Source organism: Alosa alosa, chromosome 17 (genome assembly GCF_017589495.1).
Source record: "Alosa alosa isolate M-15738 ecotype Scorff River chromosome 17, AALO_Geno_1.1, whole genome shotgun sequence".
Lineage (NCBI taxonomy): Eukaryota > Metazoa > Chordata > Actinopteri > Clupeiformes > Clupeidae > Alosa > Alosa alosa.
Window position 1 is genome coordinate 6,321,522 of NC_063205.1, and position 18,554 is coordinate 6,340,075.

The 18,554-nt window shown below is 43.6% G+C and overlaps 1 protein-coding gene across 5 annotated transcripts; it reads left to right on the forward strand.

The window, feature by feature from the left end:
* Window positions 1-181: 181 nt before the first annotated feature.
* Window positions 182-18,506, forward strand: ldb3b (LIM domain binding 3b). 5 transcript variants are annotated; one of them, XM_048267835.1, is made up of 10 exons: window positions 185-553; window positions 6,608-6,759; window positions 8,849-8,924; window positions 12,417-12,439; window positions 13,076-13,084; window positions 13,897-14,082; window positions 15,244-15,273; window positions 17,202-17,368; window positions 17,721-17,757; window positions 17,908-18,506. In XM_048267835.1, exons 1-10 carry the CDS (start codon window positions 458-460, stop codon window positions 18,002-18,004), a joined length of 873 nt encoding a protein of 290 aa, XP_048123792.1. In that variant the 5' UTR covers window positions 185-457; the 3' UTR covers window positions 18,005-18,506. The 5 variants fall into 5 exon arrangements, with proteins under 5 accessions (XP_048123793.1, XP_048123794.1, XP_048123792.1 ...); XM_048267833.1 differs by having other exon boundaries at window positions 186-553; window positions 13,879-14,082; XM_048267836.1 differs by lacking the exon at window positions 15,244-15,273 and having other exon boundaries at window positions 182-553; window positions 13,879-14,082.
* Window positions 18,507-18,554: the final 48 nt, after the last annotated feature.

Below are 18,554 nucleotides of genomic sequence, written 5' to 3' on the forward strand. Positions count from 1 at the left end.
TCCCCTTACATTCCATATATGGACCCTGGGGGTCGGAGCGCTATCGGCACTCTTCAGTGAGGGGCTATTCTTAGGCTTGTCTGTCCAGGCCATCCGAGCAGGCAAGAGCTCTTCCTCTTTCCTGTGCCTAGCGCCTTTTCCATTAAATATTCAGGGAGCTCAAGGGGGTCTTTGGGGGCTATCAGAGGGTGGGGTCGGACTCAGGGCTATAGTACGCTTGTGTGCACGTGGGCAAGGGAGAGTACTGCTGTTAAGGGCCCGCAGTGGCCAACGTCTGACTCCGCTGTTTGCATTTGTTGTTGTTGATTGTTTACAGAGGCTCCTTCGGCGGCCGTCACCCCGTGCGCAGGGAGAGACGTGACTGGAAGAACACTCCACGGAGTTCCCGACGCCCCCCCTTGCCCCCACGTTCAAAAGAAGCGTTCGAGCTCTCTCACTACTTACTTCTCGGATCAAGATGAGCGGCTACACTGTCACCCTCAGTGGCCCTGCGCCCTGGGGCTTCAGACTGCAAGGGGGCAAAGACTTCAACATGCCCCTGACCATCTCCAGGGTAAGGACCTGGTGTCCTGCACCCACTCACCAGCACACTCGGCTCACACTCATCCTCACTCTCACCTCATTACACAGCACTAGTCCACAGCTCACACTTACTCTTACCACAACCTCCGACACCCACTAACAACTACAAACATACACTAACAAAACTCGTCAAAAACAAATACTTGCCTGCTGCAAACACATTTCACACAAACAAACCAACCAGATACAGATGCTTCACTGTCCCGTTACACTGCTTACACTTGGGTAGTGCTGAAACATTTATCAGTGGTCCATACAACCCTAATACAAACTCTTTCACACCATCTCTTACATAACCACTTAAAGTGTACAGCATGATAACAAACTTTTCACTACATAACACCCCTTCACTTTAGTCAAGCTTGTCACATTTCTCAGATCTATGTATGTGATGTTCACCTCTACTGTCACTGAAAATATCTGTTGTAGTGTATTGTACTTGTAATGTAATGTAATGTAATGTAATGTAATGTAATGGGACTGAGATGGGTACACCTCAGTGCTAGAACATTCTCTGTTGTTATTGTTTATGGTTTGGCTGAGCCTGCCATGGCCTTAGGACAGTGAATCTTCTGAGGTATTTACAGTCTGTTGGCCTATGAATAGCTGATGGTGAGGTGTGCTTTGTGCTAAAGTTGTCTGCGCGTGTGTGTGTGTGTGTGTGTGTGTGTGTGTGTGTGTGTGTGTGTGTGTGTGTGTGTGTGTGTGTGTGTGTGTGTGTGTGTGTGTGTGTGTGTGTGTGTGTGTGTATGTGTGTGTATGTGTGTGAGTGTGTGTGTATGTGTGTGTGTGAGTGTGTGTGTATGTGTGTGTGTAAGTGTATGTGTGTGTGTGAGTGTATGTGTGTGTGTGAGTGTGTGTGTGTGTTTGTGTGTGAGTGTGTGTGCGTACGTATGTATGTGTGAAAGTTGAGGGTAAGTGAAAGGTGAGAGCCCCCCCACCCCACAATTCAGCTGTGATGGCTCTCTCTATCCGCTCACATAATCTTGTCACGGCTTTGGCTCTTGAGGGAGCTGTCTGGTTTCCTCATTAAATGATTTATTTCTCTCGTGTTCCAGCCACCGTCACCCCAGGGAGTGTTACCTGCTCACGTGTACCAACCCCGTCCATAAAACAAAAGCCCCAAAGCCTTAACCTCCCCTACCCAGAGTCAGAGGGGGCATTGCATTAGCTAATACTGCCAGGTCCATCACCCAAGTGTGTTCTGTTCATATATTTCTCTCAGAGACAAGGTGTTATTGCCTAAGCTCATTGAAACAGGCTTTAGTTCAGAAATCTCAGCTTACTGGACATGAGATGTGCGCGGTGTGCTTTCTGACCGATGGCACTGCCAACCTCTCAGTCTGACACTGAGCTGCTGGGTCGGGCAGATGTGTGTGAGAGAGAAAGAGAGAGAGAGAGAGAGAGAGAGAGAGAGAGAGAGAGAGAGAGAGAGATAGATATGTGTGTGTGTGTGTGTGAGAGAGAGATAGAAAGAGAGAGAGAGAGAGAGAGAGAGAGAGAGAGAGAGAGAGAGAGAGGGAGAGATAGTGTGTATGTGTGCGAGTGTGTGTGTGTGAGAGAGAGAAAGAGAGAGATTGTGTGTATGTGTGCGAGTGTGTGTGTGTGTGAGAGAGAGAGAGATAGTGTGTATGTGTGTGAGTGTGTGTGTGAGAGAGAGATAGAGATAGAAAGAGAGAGAGAGAGAGAGAGAGGGGGAGAGAGAGATTGTTCACTATTATATTAGTGCAAGTAAATATTAGATATTTATTGATATTAATATTAGATATTTATTGAGTATCAATGAGAATACAGAGGCTTCTACCTATGGACACCAGGAAAGAACTGATCACTAGGAATATGGGAACATTCAGATAGGAAATCCACTTGAAACTGTTTGAATTTGACAAGCATTTTCAATATGAATGCCCTGGGGTCTGACAGGAAATACCTTCATTGCAAAGCAGGGGATCCATTGTAGTTGTAAGGATATGAAAAATATTTCTGAACACCAAAGAAATCTGGACTCAAATTGGTACTAAAATTGAGCTGACAGGGCAATAAGCCAAATGCTACAGAAGTTGGGGTGTTAATAAGCAATGCAGTACGGAGTAAGACTTGTATACTACTACTACTACTACTGACCACAAGTGAAATGTGATTATGTTATATGTTTCCCACCTGTATTTAAGTAGATTACAGTGCGATATTCTAATTCCACTTATTATCAAATTCAATGAATTGCTCCTCTCGGTCTTTGAGCTATCTGTTCACCAGTGTTTGTGCTCAGAAAACAGTGTTTGTATACAATGCTTCCTCTTTAAATGGGAAATAAATATAGTGGCTTGAGCCATAAACTACCCCTGCCAATCAAGCACAGGAGGGCGTTGTGTGGCTGTAGCACAAAAATCAACAACATTTCGCAAAACCTTAAACAAATCATAGCCCAGTCTAGCCCAGAGATGGCATATGCCCCCTGCTTATATGTCTGGTTTTGTATAAACCTGTCTGTGTCTTAGTGCTAGGTTATCCTAGGAATTCAAGGGGAGAAGCATCCCATGCAATTTCATAGATTTTTATTTTGTGTGTGACAAAGAACAAACAGAGAATGTAATAAATTTGATCTAATTTATTATTTTTCCTGACATTTCATTCTGTCAATGACTGTGAGATTGGCCATTACGTATTGACAAATGGATCTGTGTTTGTGCAGCAACCTTTCGAAAATGTCATTTTAAGAAAGCCCCTGCTTTAGTGGTCTTAGTGTTGCAGCAGGGAGTGATCTTGCGTTGACACTGACATCCTGCATTCCATCTCACACAGTAAAAAGAAACACAACTCTGATTAAACAATGTGTGCACTACTAGCCTGCTCCAACGCTCAATGCTAAATTATCAATCACTTTATCTTACACCATACACATCTGCCACTCAAAACAAACACACCGCACCACACAATAAACCATTCACTGACTAAATAATGCCCCGCTACATCATTTACACATAAAACCATAAGTCACTTTTCTGTCCATATTAGTCATGGGCGTCCATGTGGGGCTCCCTATAAAAAGCATTCTGTAATCTCAGCTGATGGCCAGGGCTGGGGTGGCATCCTGCCACTCGGAGGGCTCTGCCTGGTAACTGATTTAGAATGGGGATGAGAATGGGGATGAGAGGGTGAAGGTCGGAGCTCATGCAGATTTGGTGGGCCATAAATATGTTTGGGATCAAGACAATGGACAGCAAAGGACAATGGCTGCTCTCTCTCTCTCTCTCTCTCTCTCTCTCTCTCTCCTCTCTCTCTCTCTCTCTCTCCTCTGATATGTTTGGAGAAAGATGCATGGAAGAGTTGATGGTAGCCATTGGCAACCCTTCAGCATTCAGATTCACTTATAACACTCTTGCTATTTCCGTGAGGGGGGTTTGTTCACTCTGCCAAAAGAAAGTCTCTCTTCAGCATGTTCTGTTGGCAAACATGCTTCTCAAAAGGGTGACAGTCAACTCCTGCTGTGTCTGTATTCTGTTTCCCTCCCTCCTCTCCCTCTCTCTCTCTCTCTCTCTCTCTCTCTCTTTCACCAATTCTGTTTCTTGCTTCTGTTTGTGTTCTCGGTTATGTGTAGGAGTTTCTCAGCCTCTGTGTATTGACAGCATTAGGGAAGAGGCGGGAGGTATGCATTGTGAAGGTCAGCTGTGGAAAAGCCAAAGGTCAAGGTACCGTTCCCATGGTGAAGTACTCTCCTACAGTAATAATGGGATATGGATTGCGCTCTGTGCATATGGAACTATACTAGAGGACACTGCCTGACAGCAGGGATGTTCAGCCCATCATCAACCATCACAATCACTGCCTCTCTCCAGGGCACCTGTCAATCACGCACCAATTGCTCACTGGTGGAGGGCAGGTCTGTCACACACCTCCCCCTAATCGCCACTGGTCTGGACACTTCAGCTGCAAGAGCTCCAATAATCAGCACACAGCTCTTCCCAGCTTGGCACCTCTTCACTCCCTTTCGCTGCCTCTCTGCCACAACGCAGAGTGAACACCAAAGCTTCTCATTGCCTTTGTGGCTAATTGCATTGATAGCCGAAACTACGATTTCACACCTTATAAGGTTACTCATGAAGTGTGGACTTATTAATCAAAGCGAGGCTCTTTTGTGTGCGCGACGGATGCCAGTGGGAGTCTGTGCCAGTAGCCTCTTTCTCAAGTGCCCTCACAGTGCCAGGGTGAGGAGAGGGTTTAATGAACGGCGAGGGCTTTGGTTTTGATCGTCATTTGTCTAATTAGGGTTCCGTTCGCTGCTCAAGACAGATAGGCAAAGCCATCCAATGAGAATGATCCAAAGCCCCCTATTATTGATAAGTGATGTAATGGTCCCACAGGAATGTGTAGAAGGACTTTCGCATACTGAAAGGACTGGTTGTCCTAGTGACTACTCTGAATCACTCGTGTGAAACTACCTCGTCTTCAAAGGCAGTGAATGCTGATGGACACCGGCATTTCGGCTTGATCACTTCAAAACGTTTTAGAGGCTAATTTTATTTGCCAAAACCCACTGATCTAAATGACACCAAATGTTCCAGTTATTCAGGTCTGCACTTTGGAGATTTGTTTTTTCCGACCCACAAAAGATTGTCTTGGTTATACAACTGAAACTGAGCAATGCTGAAGTCTGAGCAGAGCCACACCCCTCCTCCACTTCTCTCTTCCATGTCGAGCTTACATAAGCAGAGTGCAACAGTAAACCTCAGGGGCGACATAACTGGGAGCCCTAAAAAAGCTCATGGCATCCGACTGTGGATCCGTTCCGTGCCTGCGGCAAACTCTGCTTAGAGAGAGGATGGGGAGAGATGCTCCAAGTTTAACGTAGTGTGCCCACTGCTTTAAGCATCCAAATCCCTTTATTTGTGGTGAAAGGGTGAATAAACTCCCAATGAAGGGAGAGTCTACAGAGGCTTTGCAGGTCAGTTCTACTGATGGCACTTTATGAGGAGGGTAGGAGACACTGGATCTGCGCCAACTGTAGGAAAACATCATACTGATGACCATACCACTGTCATGAATGAGATATATTGTCAATAAACCCAACAGGGGAGCAATGAGTCACTTGACTGTCATTAGTTGACCATGTCTGATTCTGCATATTTGAAAGCTGATAAATATATTTATACATTTTATTATTTATAAATGTATCACAGCTATCATGTGGAAACTCTGGCTTAATGATCCCAGCTTGTGTACTGATCTCATGGAGCAGATGATGCTCACCCATGCCTGCTGAGAAGCAAAGCTACAAATAGCTGGTGTTTTTCTGGTATATTACCGAATAGAGTTTTGCGGAGCATGTGTGCGTGCGCGTGTGTGTAGGATCACCTATTCGTTAAGGGAACACCTCTGGGACTGGTGCTGTGCCATGCTGCCCCCTCTCTGGGCTGTGAGTGATGGGAGCACATGGATGGGCAAAGAAGGAAGCGGGGGGGGTTGGGGGAGTGGGCGTGAACAACGGCCTTTATTTTTAACACTTTAACGAGCTGCCTGTAAGAGTAGTCATGCACCCCTGGCCCCAGAGCATACTCACTTTGAGCTGTTTCTTTGTTTGTTTGTTGCGCGCGTTCATTTAAATTCATAACTGTTTGGTAAAAAGAGGTAAAAACCATTCTTGAGGGAAGACGGTATATAAAAAGAACCTCATAATGTCATTTTACGTCATTATTATGAAAATGAATCTCTGTTACCTCTGCTGCAGCATTAGTAATAGGATATGTACAAAACACAGCAATCCCAAACATGTCATAGTAATAGCCCCCACATATGCTGGAGTACTCATGAACTAAAACTTGTCAGACAGAGGTCATAGCTTATACTTTGTTTCCTAGCGCTGTATATTTTAACTGTTCAATTGTAGTATATCCTTAGATTGAAATCTTAACATGGGCAAAGTTAGGGCTTGTGGCAGTTTACTGGCAGTAGAGGCTGTATTAAGATCAGGGAGAGTGACAGTGGTACTGTGAGACTTGTGTCCACTGATGGATCTCTCTATCCCTAGATCTCACCAGGCAGCAAGGCAGCAACAGGCAACCTGGCCCAGGGTGATGTCATCGCTTCCATCGATGGTGTCAGCACAGAGGGCATGAGCCACCTGGAGGCCCAGAACAAGATCAAGCAAGCTACCCACAAACTCGTTCTCACCATGCAGAGGTAAGCTAACAGCTTACACCAAACTCATCTTCACTATGCAGAGGTATCCAGACCAACAATTGCCAAAATCTAACATCCTAGTCCAGCGATATGACAATTCATGCCATACTCATAGCATCAGCATCCTCCCTGTATACAGTACTGGTACATTAGTCAGCATTACACTTCTTCTATAAAGGATAAAGTACCCATTAAGTAAACATCCTTCTCACCTTTGTATATGTAAGCTATAGGAACCCCACAACATCATAAACAGGAAAGGACACACTAATAAAAACTTGAAGCCACACCTTGTACACAGCCCAAAATCCAAACACATCATAAGAACTCCACTCCATGTTCAGTGACTGATGGTGAGGATAACAATTTTATCAGCATCATTTGAAAGCATTATCATTGGATGAAAGATAAGTGAATTTGGAAAAGAGAAAGCTGAACTATTTTGCCTGGTGTATCTAAACAGTGTTCAAAGAGATCTGTGGTCTGTGTTTATCTTGTGGCTCTTCCCTCCTTCAAGGGATGCACTCCAAACTAATCCCAGCGAGGCTTATCCCCCTTTTAGTCACAACAAAAGCCTCCCTACCCAAAGGGGACTTGTCACCCAGTGTTAGAATACATTATGACATTTTGGATGAGAAACATTTCACTTAGCTTTATATATCTCTCTATGTCCCTTAATGAAGGATGAAGCACACCTTACTTTCAACAGTAATAGGTGACATATGGGCAATATATTCATAATTGTTATGTTGCCAAACAGTCTATCAGGCAGGCATATATCCGACAGGCACCCACATATCTGACTAGAACAGCATGCCTTCATTTTAGGTTATAAGCTTTATTATCATGATTGTTTGATGGTGATCCAAACACATTTCCTTTGATGGTTTCGAAATGTGCACTGAGAATGCTGCGATTTTGAGTCTGCTCCCACGTTGATTAATTATTTAATGTCACGTTTCTCTCATTCACTCTCTGTTTTCTCAGTTCATGTCCTTCTTTTTGGGGCAGCAGCAGTGATTGACAGGCTCAGCTTTGCAGAGGAGTAGGGGCAGTCTTGCTTCTCATATTGAGTGCTGTGTTATGGATTTCAAGTGACTGTTTAGAGATGGCTGCTATTTTTCCAGAGTAAATGTAACCCTCCACAGGGGCTGTGATTATCTACCATCTTTAAAAGCAAAAGTTAAGGCAACAGACACCATTTGTATGAGGAAGAATAAGAAAGAAAGAGAAAGGAACTTTTAAGGTTATTACTAATGTCTTGGTTTGATACAAAAAGTGAGTAGAGCTGGAACAATTATGGCATCAAGACACTATATCATAAGACACAATATCATAAACGTGATATTCATATTGACTCATATTGAATAGACTTGGGGAGTTTTATGTGAATTATCAATGAGTGATGTTGAGGGCTCTCAGGGACCCAGAATATGTGGGGAATTGTTTCCCTGTAGTGAGTGGATAGCCTGGGAATACCCATACGAACTTTCAGCAATTTTGGGAGGCCATTGAAGTCTGTTTCCAATGTCCCTAAAAAACGGGCACACAAATACAATTGCTAATCTGGCATGGACATGTATTTCTTTGTAACTGAGTAAACAACTGCATTTAAAACCTTGGTTTACAAGATTGCTACATTTCTGAAACGATTTGGTAGAGTTTAATGCACTAATTTAAGTTTACCTTTTCCAGACCCACTCTCAATTGAGAAGGGTCTGGTGTCAACGAGACTATAGTGTGGATGTACCCTCATGGTGATATTTAATAACACTGTAATATGAGATATTACACACTGCCTCTAAAAGTTGCTATGCCATAATGGATCATGATGACCCCTATCTGATGAGTTACATTATCAGTAATTTGATGATAATGATAATATTAATGATAGGGTAAGTGAAACATTGTATCTCCATAAGTGACACTCGTTGATAGGACCGGTTCAAAAGCTCTTCACCCTGAATGGCTAGGACAGTGTGGTGTGATAGACCTGACCCTCTCTAATCTTACACAGTCCATCTGTAAAGGTCTAGCTGTTGAGTGACCAGAGGCAGTCACAGTCATAGGTGCTGTCATTGTGTTCCAGGTCGAGACGTCCCGCCCCTGTTCCAACAGCCACCCCCAGAATGGACTCACCAATGCCAGTTATCCCACACCAGAAGGTATGGCAAACATTTTGACACAAATAAACGCACATGCACACACACACACACACACACACACACACACACACACACACACACACACACACACACACACACACACCCATATATCTATGTATGTGTATACTCAAACGGACGTGCATGTATTTATAATGTCATATCTCAAACAGATACAATAATTTAGTCCACCAAGATGAAAAAACTCTGGGCTCTGGTCCATATTTAGCTCTGTGGGGAGATTTCCTCTGAGATCTTTACATGGCTGTGGACTCCCCCTGCCCCCCTACAGTCAGCTGTTGAAAAAGCTGTCATCCCCTGGCTTCCCCTGAACTCCCCATTTGTATAAGCAGCGTGTGATGACATAAGACGGCAGCTTTGAGAGGACTCGCACCTGAATTATTTACATAATACCTGCCTAGAGCAGCTGGAGCTGGAGCTGGCCCTGGCCCTGGCCCGCATCCTCCTCGTCTGGGTCGAGTAGAGGAAGCATGTGGAGCACACAGAGGACCATCCAGACAGTGTGCCTGTCAAACGTGGCTAGACAGCCTTTCGAAAAGCTCCTCGGCACTTCAAGGCTGAGGCATGGGACAGACAGAGAGAGAAGGATGGACAGAGAGAGAGAGAGAGAGAGGTGGTGGGTTAGGTGAGAAGAGCAGAATGGAACATTAATAAGCTGCTAAAAGCTGCTCTTGGATGAACTTCTGCTGCCCATCATAAAGCTCAGAGCACACTGTGGTCATTCATGGCAATCCAGAACAGATGAAAGAGTGCTGGAATCACACACACACACACACACACACAGACACACACAGACACACAGATATACACAGATATACACACATATACACAGATACACACATACACACATACACACACACACACACACACACACACACACACACACACACACACACACACACACACACACACACACACACACACACACACACACACACACACACACACACACCTCCCTCTACCTGCCTTCTCTACCTGGACCACAGTCTACAATCTCTTCTACAGTGGAAGTTAAGATAGGCTAGATGCTCAGAACAGAGTGCAATTGGCACCACACTTTCTAACCCCTCACATGCCAAGCTCAGCTGGGAATGTGCCTGCTGAAGAGAACAGCAGGCTTACCTGACCCCGACCATACCACCACCCCGTCCCCCACGGCCCCCATCACTTAACCCTGCTCTCGGTAACATGAACAGTACCCTGGCAAAAGCCTCCTGCTTCTATGAGCGCAAGCGTTTTCCAAATGACAGCATACAGTGGTTATTTTTGACCGTGCTCATGACGGTTCCGCCCCGAGACGAGTGTCACGTTTCTTGGAAAAGTGGCCGCCAGGAGCCTAGCAGGATCATTTAAAAGATATCCTGCACATAGCATTCATATCACTTTGCTTTAGCCGGTTAAAAAACAAAACAAAAATGGCCTCTAAGCTAGCACTATCTAGCATAACCTTTTCATTGGTGAGAGCCTGTGTCTCAAGACAGGACACCCTAGAGAACATACTTGGGGACAATTTGAAGCATTTGGTATAGATAGACAACAATCTGTTAGTTGTGCATTAGGGTGAGTGTTTAGCCCTCTGCCTCTCAGCACCTACAGGTGGTATGATATGGCTTGGGTTACCCCCATATCCCAAATCTAACCCCTCTCAGGTATGTTCCATAATTTATTCCAGCCTCTATTTGCAGCTCACGGGAACAGAATTCCCACCAAGAGACAGCACATGGTGTCTCTGCCAGTTACACGTGCCGGTGTTCTAATACTCAACGGGGCATTTAATCCGCGTTGTACTCCGACCTTTAAGACAGTATAGAGTGTTGGGCCAAACTGTATGTCATCTCATTATATCCACGCGGTATGGGAGCAGCCTGACTGGTTGTGTGTCATCATCGTGTCATCATTTTCAGGGAAACATAATGTTACATTAATGTTAATCACAGGCAGCGTTGTGGACGCCTAACTTCTGTCCTTGTCAGTCACAGTCCACCTGTGGGCCTGGCCATTTCTTCCCAATGAGATGTACACCACTAATATCTATGCCATCATGTGACAAGAAAAGAGCACGTGCCACCATTTCCATGGCTAGGTTATAACGCTGTGGGTGAAAGGATATATTCGTGTCTGTATTCTGCCAAGCACTAAATACGTAGTGTTATTGAGGACTGAAGCACTAAATATGTAGTGTCACTGAGGACTGAAGCACTAAATACGTAGTGTTATTGAGGACTGAAGCACTAAATATGTAGTGTCACTGAGGACTGAAGCACTAAATACGTAGTGTTATTGAGGACTGAAGCACTAAATACGTAGTGTCACTGAGGACTGAAGCACTAAATACGATGAGTGTCACTGAGGACTGAAGCACTAAATAATGTGGTGTGTCATTGAGGACTGAAGCACTAAATAATGTAGTGTCACTGAGGACTGAAGCACTAAATAATGTAGTGTGTCTTTGAGGACTGAAGCACTAAATACGAGTGTTATTGAGGACTGAAGCACTAAATAATGTAGTGTCATTGAGGACTGAAGCACTAAATAATGAGTGTCACTGAGGACTGAAGCACTAAATACGTAGTGTTATTGAGGACTGAAGCACTAAATACGTAGTGTCACTGAGGACTGAAGCACTAAATACGTAGTGTCACTGAGGACTGAAGCACTAAATACGTAGTGTTATTGAGGACTGAAGCACTAAATATGTAGTGTCACTGAGGACTGAAGCACTAAATACGTAGTGTTATTGAGGACTGAAGCACTAGAAGGGCACAGCCCTTAATAATAATTCAATATGACTGGGATTATTGTACCCTTATATCACACTGCAATTGAGGGACTGGGTTTTTACAAGTATTTTGTAATAGATGTGTGGTCTATTGGCTTGTGTGAAATCATGATTTACTCTGCTGCTTATTTTAATCACAGACACAGAGACAAATTGCATTGCTTTTTATGAGCAGACGATTTCCACAACCATGCTGAATTTCTTTTGACACTGATCCAATGAAGTCGTTGTAATTGTTACATGATTTAGAAGCAGTACACTCCTTTTCATGATGAGTTGTGAAGTGTGTTACTGAGTTAAAGCAAACACTTCCACTTTAATCATTCACCACAGCCTCTGATACTCTTGACACTGGTGCAAATTGTGCTCATTTACGCATTACTTAAGAGTATAATTAAATACAATTGTTTTGCTTTTTCTCTGTATTACCAGTGAATATTAAGCTTATGAAATTATGAGTACGGGAGCATGACAGACAGAATAGACCTGAGTATATTAAAGCACAGTGCATGCTATCTTTCAAACATCTTTCAACGTGTCTCCAATCACAATATTGATTCAAATAAAAACAAATTTTTATTTTGATTCAAATAAAAACAAATTACTATTATTCACACAGAGACATTATGAAGTGAAGAGCTCTAGGGCTGAGTTATAACTGCTGTCATATGTTTCTCTTTTGGTTTCTCCTGCAGATCATTGCCAACACAGCAGGAAAGTCAGTACCAACACTTCTACAAATTGCTCATGTGTGTGTTTGTGTGTCCTGGCCTGGCCTGGTGTGACTACATTCATTCTGACATTAAGAGTGTACATTTCTGGTTGTCTTATGTGATTAATGTGTTAATTTGATTTACATTTGAATGCATGTACGGATACATTTAAAGTATATTTAATGTATCAATAAAGCTGAGTGTTGTTTGAGGTTGGCTATTTCATATGTGATGAATGTGTGATAAATCTGCAATCCGTCTAACTCTCAACATCAACAGAAGCTGCTCCATTTGGGCATGTGCTAAATCTGCTTCATTTAAATCATAAACCTTGACAAAAAGTACAGTCTGCGCAGTAAGTATTGAGGGGACTGTTGTAGTGCATGAAAATAGACCTGCCTGCTCTTCGATTAAGTATTCAAAAACCCCAAGACCAATGAGCATGAGATAAAAGCCACACTGTTAATAAAATATAACTGAACTTGTTCTAGTCACAACTAGTTAAAGCACATTAGTTCTGAAACTTTGCACTGTTTGAACACATCCCTTTGCGCTCACTTCATCTCACTGCACAACAGCACCCCCATCTGGTCGTTTTGAATTATCACATTCTGTATGTCTTGTCTTCTTTTGTCTTTCAGTTCATCAAAGTAAGTTTGTCTTCAAGTGTGTGCAAGCAAGCTTGAACCCTAAAATCAGAAATAGAAAACTCTGGCTTTAGAGAGTAAAGGCCTCCACACTCTCTGCTTTCGATATTTGAATATGTTTCGATTCCATTGTTTTTCAATACAACCCCACACACCAGCGGCCAGCTACGCTGCTGCCATAGTGGCAATACTGATACAGTTCTATTTTTGGCGGCACCGCTCAATAAAATCCATTGTTAAGCAAATGCTTGTCAGTTAAAAATGTCGAAGCTGGGATGTGTGGCAAGTAACAGGGCACTCATGTTGGTGCTCATTTGTGGAGCGCTTAAATGTCCTACCGTATTTTGGTTCCAACCATTCACTAATTCAGCTGATTCTACTTAGCACACGTCTTTGGCCAGCTACATAGATAGATAGATAGATAGATAGATAGATAGATAGATAGATAGATAGATAGATAGATAGATAGATAGATACTTTATTGATCCCCAAGGGGAAATTCAAGACATCAACTCAATGGTGAAATCACCTGTGCTAAGTGCACAGATAGAACCAATACATGGTAGGACTTTCTGAAGCCGGAGTTTTTTACACCTCAGACCAATTAATGTGGCTACATCCAAAAGCTCCTCCTGCTTCTTCCTTCTAACAGTCCCCCTCCCACAACCTGTTCTATCCCTTTCTTTGTTCCCCTCTTTCACAACTCCAACTCCTCCCTGTGTGGAAATCCCTCTCTAACCAACCTCTCACCACCCTAAACTCCACCCTTGGGCCTCACTACCTGCTGCCACTCACAGTCAAGAGTATGTCCCCAGCTTCAACCCCAGCGTGCTGAAGGACTCCGCCCTGTCCACCCACAAGCCCATTGAGGTGAAAGGGCCCGGTGGCAAGGCCACCATCATCCACGCGCAGTACAACACTCCCATTAGTATGTACTCACAGGACGCCATCATGGACGCTATCGCTGGCCAGGCGCAGGCCAAGGGCCACGAGGGAGCGAGGTACGTGCCAAAACTCGACCGAAACTCACCACCACCTCTCGTCCACAGAGTCTGCGCTTGTTTAGGCAAGCATAGCGCTGAATGCCTCTGGCAGTGCAGAATTATGGATCTCTCCTTCTCTGCTGACCTCTGACCTATGGGGTTTTGCATTTGCCATGCTAAGTTTTGCATTGAAATGTATTTCATTATTGCAGATGGAATGGTAAATGATGACAATAAACTGTACTGTGGATTCTGTGATTTGTAGTTTTATGGATATCTGTGGTCTGCTAAATCTAAACATTTCCAGTACAGAAGTGTGTGTAGTTTGGGTTGGCTGGCCTGCCTTGTGGTTACAGTAGATTTTGAGCTTTTGCATTTGTTGTCTGTATCAACTTCATCTCTGCTTTCCCTCTGATCTCTGTTCTCCCCCATCCACACTCCACCACTCCACCAACACTCCACCAACACTCCACCACCACTCCACCAACACTCCACCACTCCACCACCACTCCACCACCACTCCACCAACACTCCACCACTCCACCACCACCCACCAACACTCCACCACCACTCCACCAACACTCCACCACTCCACCAACACTCCACCAACACTCCACCACTCCACCAACACTCCACCACCACTCCACCACCACTCCACCACCACTCCACCACCACTACACCACCACTACACCAACACTCCACAACCACTCTACCAACACTCCACACTCCACCAACACTCCACCAACACTCCACCAACACACCACCACTCCACCAACACTCCACCACTCCACCAACACACCACCACTCCACCAACACACCACCAACACACCACCACTCTACCAACACACCACCACTCCACCAACACTCCACCACTCCACCAACACTCCACCACCACTCTACCAACACTCCACCACTCCACCAACACTCCACCAACACTCCACCACTCCACCAACACTCCACTAACACTCCACCACTCCACCAACTCTCCACCAACTCTCCACCAACACACCACCACTCCACCAATACTCCACCACTCCACCAACACTCCACCTCATCCACCTGCACCCCCCCTCGCACCCCACAACTCCCTTCTGCTTACCCCCCCTTTCCCTATCCCCCACCCCACCCCACCTCAATACCCTCCTACCCACCTCTGGCCCATCATGTGACCGTCACTAGTGAGGAGCCAGAACCCGGAGCGGCCTTTGCGTAAGTAAAACCCACTGCCGTCCCAGCGCTCTGTGCCCAATTCTGCCCACTAGCTGCCCGTTCACCTCGCCCATCTCTTTCCTGACCCATCCTCAGCTGCATGCATGCACATCCATCTCCATTCAGCGTCTGCATCTGTGACCTGAGCATTCCAAGGCTCGCTCTCAGCTCGAGGCCCACAGGACATGGAAACCGCTGGAAACTATTCCACTGATTCTGTTGAATGTACAGCAGGGCGTTCTAGTAAATTGTTTCCAATTACACTGAAATCAATGAATACACTCTACAGACTGACGGATGGGTTTTGATTTAAAAAAAAAAAAAAAAGATTAGGGCTCGAACTGGTGCCATGACAACAACAAATGGAAATGCATCATGTTTGAAGACAACAACAGTAAAGCAGAGATTAACAATCATGAAAGCATACTTATGTGTAAAAACTAGGGCTGTCAAAATAACTGATTAATTTCGATTCATTAATTTCAGAAAAAATAACTGATTAAAAAAAATAGCGCAGATAAATCGATTCTGTATGACCTTTGACCCTGATCCGTTCTAGTCAGTAACCATTAGACTGTAAAATGAAGGAGAGAGAAGAATATGTGCTGCCTAGATCATTGATTGGAACATTTACTTTTAAAAAACGGCCTGATGGTGTTGATAAAAATAAAGTGATTAAAATAAATTCCTCTGCAATGTCTGCAGCAAGTCGCACATCAATGCAAAGAAATAGTGTTGATATTGAGGGGAGTGTTCATTTATTTTCATTGTGTCTATGTGAAAAACTTTTGAATTTATTTCCTCAGCGTATTAGGTAATATCATAGATTATTATGGCCATTATTTGAACAGTGAAAATAATAATAAAAGAGTTTTTGAACTTTAATGTCACTAACGCTGAATATTCAATGATTCATTTGAATTTAAATATTTAAAATACTTTCACAGCAAAAATTATATATGCGATTAATTCAGATTAATTAATCACAGAGTATGTAATTAATTCTATTAATTTTTTTAATCGATTGACAGACCTAGTAAAAACAATCTGCCATCTCCTTCAGGCAGCATTGAACTTGGGTCATTTTCTTTAAAGGAAAATTCCGGTATTTAGCACTATAAGTCCCTTTTCTGGTTTGTTTTGGATGAACTAGGGTGGTGGATACCGAAATTTTGACGATTGGTCCTGTCTCGACTTTTCTGACTCAACAAACCTTAACAACCCTTAACGTTCGTTTTCAAAACTGTGCAACTCACCGAGTGGTTAGTGGTGTTCGTTGATTATTAAAATAAAATATATCGGCGCAATGTATGATTTCCAGCCGTCTTATTTGCTATTGTGGAACTATTTTTTCAGACACCTCACAACCCTGTATAAACTTCCGCTTAAATATTTGAACCTGAAGCATAGACGGTGGCGCAGTAATATCAATGTGCAATGAGTCTTCCAACAGAAATCAATGGGATTTAACAAAATGGCAAATAAAACACGCCAGAAACTGTATTTCACTACGCTACTTGTTTTGGAACATAAACGAACACCACTAACCACTCGGTGAGTTGCACAGTTTTGAAAACGAACGTTAAGGGTTGTTTTAGGACATGTTTCAGCATGCCTGTTGGCAGCCACTCTGAGTAGTCAAAGGCCATTCAAAACGAGTCAGAAAAGTCGAGACAGGACCAATCGTCAAAATTTCGGTGTCTACCACTCTAGTTCATCCAAAACAAACCAGAAAGGGGACTCAAAGTGCTAAATACCGGAATTGTCCTTTAAATATGATTCTCCAAACTCTCAATTCAACAATTCCACAATAAGTCCACAATTATGACATTAACTAGTCTTAACTTAAAAATAATAAATCACTGGATATCCACAGCAGACTGATATACTGAGAGCTCTCTCTCTCGTTCTCTCATTTCTCTCTCTAGCACTCTCCCTATGAAAGACCCTCTGGTAGACAGTGCTTCCCCTGTATACCAGGCCTGTATTAAGCCAGAGGACAGGGAGTCCGAGATGTCCGAGTGGGCTCGCCGTGCAGCCAACCTACAGTCCAAGTCCTTCCGCATCCTTGCCCATCTTACAGGGACCGAATACAGTAAGTCCAATCCTCATCTCTTCCTGTCCTCCTCTCTCTATTCAGTTACTACAGTTGTCCTCGGATTGCTAAAAAATATGTTTTGGGGGAGTGCAGCATGTGGCACAAGCAAGTAACATGTACAGGTCCAGGTGCTCCTACCTGCAGTCATTTCCCGATCCCAATCTCTCTCTGCCAGTCATTTCCAGTCTTTCTCCATGCATCCTAAATAAACAAAACACAAAGCCTGGTGAAGTACAGATAAATTGTGTAATTCAGTCGGTCCTAAATGGAATTGTCACTTACATTAGATGGAAATAAAGTTAGTTATCAAGAATGTTAGTTCTTTTCTCATATTTCTTTTTCTTCACAGTGCAAGACCCAGATGAGGAAGCTCTGAGGAAATCGAGGTACTGTAAATTTGAGTGTGCCACAGTTTCCTTTTTCATAGTACAGATGTTAGCATCAAGTGTAGAGAATATACACTGTGTCATTTCAGGATAACGATTCTAAAATATTTCTTAAACATTAATAACGTCTCCTTTTGCTTCCCTGCACAGGGAAAAGTTCGAGTCTGAGGTGAAAGGCCCACGATTTGCTAAACTGAAGAACTGGCACCAGGGCCTGTCCTCACAGATCCTCAATGTCACGGAGTGAGCTGGACCTATAGACTATGGCAGGGGGGCAGAGAAAAGAGGAGGAAGAGAGGAGGTGCAGGAGAGGAGAGGAGAGGAGTTATCTAACTTACTGTCTGGGTTGTGAGTTCAACTGGTAGACGGTGGCCCATATAAGGGGAATCGGCTCCCTTCGTGTGTGTGCTGTTCATGCGTCCACTTGTCTCATGCAATGCTCCGCCTGTAGCCGCAGTTTTCACTTTCACTCGTTTTCACTTTTTTTTCGTAGACTTCTTTGTTTGTGTATGTTTTGCTTGTTCTGTTTCTCCTGAAAATGAAAGTTATTATTGATGTACAAAGACAAAGCCAGAAAAGGGAATGATGAAAATGATACTCTAAACTTGTAACACAAATTTCTCACTTTCACACACATGAACACTACCCTTACACTTCCCACGCACACACCTTACCAAATGTACTATTGTTAATGTGAATAATATATATATATATATATACATATAATAAAATACTTTATTTAAAACATATCAAAGTGTTATGTGCTTTTGTGTGACTATGTACCAGCCTAAACTCAT

Coding starts and splice junctions, on each gene's coding strand:
- ldb3b (XM_048267833.1), top strand. CDS start 458: ATGAGCGGCTACACTGTCACCCTCAGTGGCCCTGCGCCCTGGGGCTTC. Junction 17,369..17,720: donor TCTTACAGGGACCGAATACA/GTAAGTCCAATC, acceptor TTTTCTTCACAG/TGCAAGACCCAGATGAGGAA. Junction 17,758..17,907: donor GAAGCTCTGAGGAAATCGAG/GTACTGTAAATT, acceptor TTCCCTGCACAG/GGAAAAGTTCGAGTCTGAGG.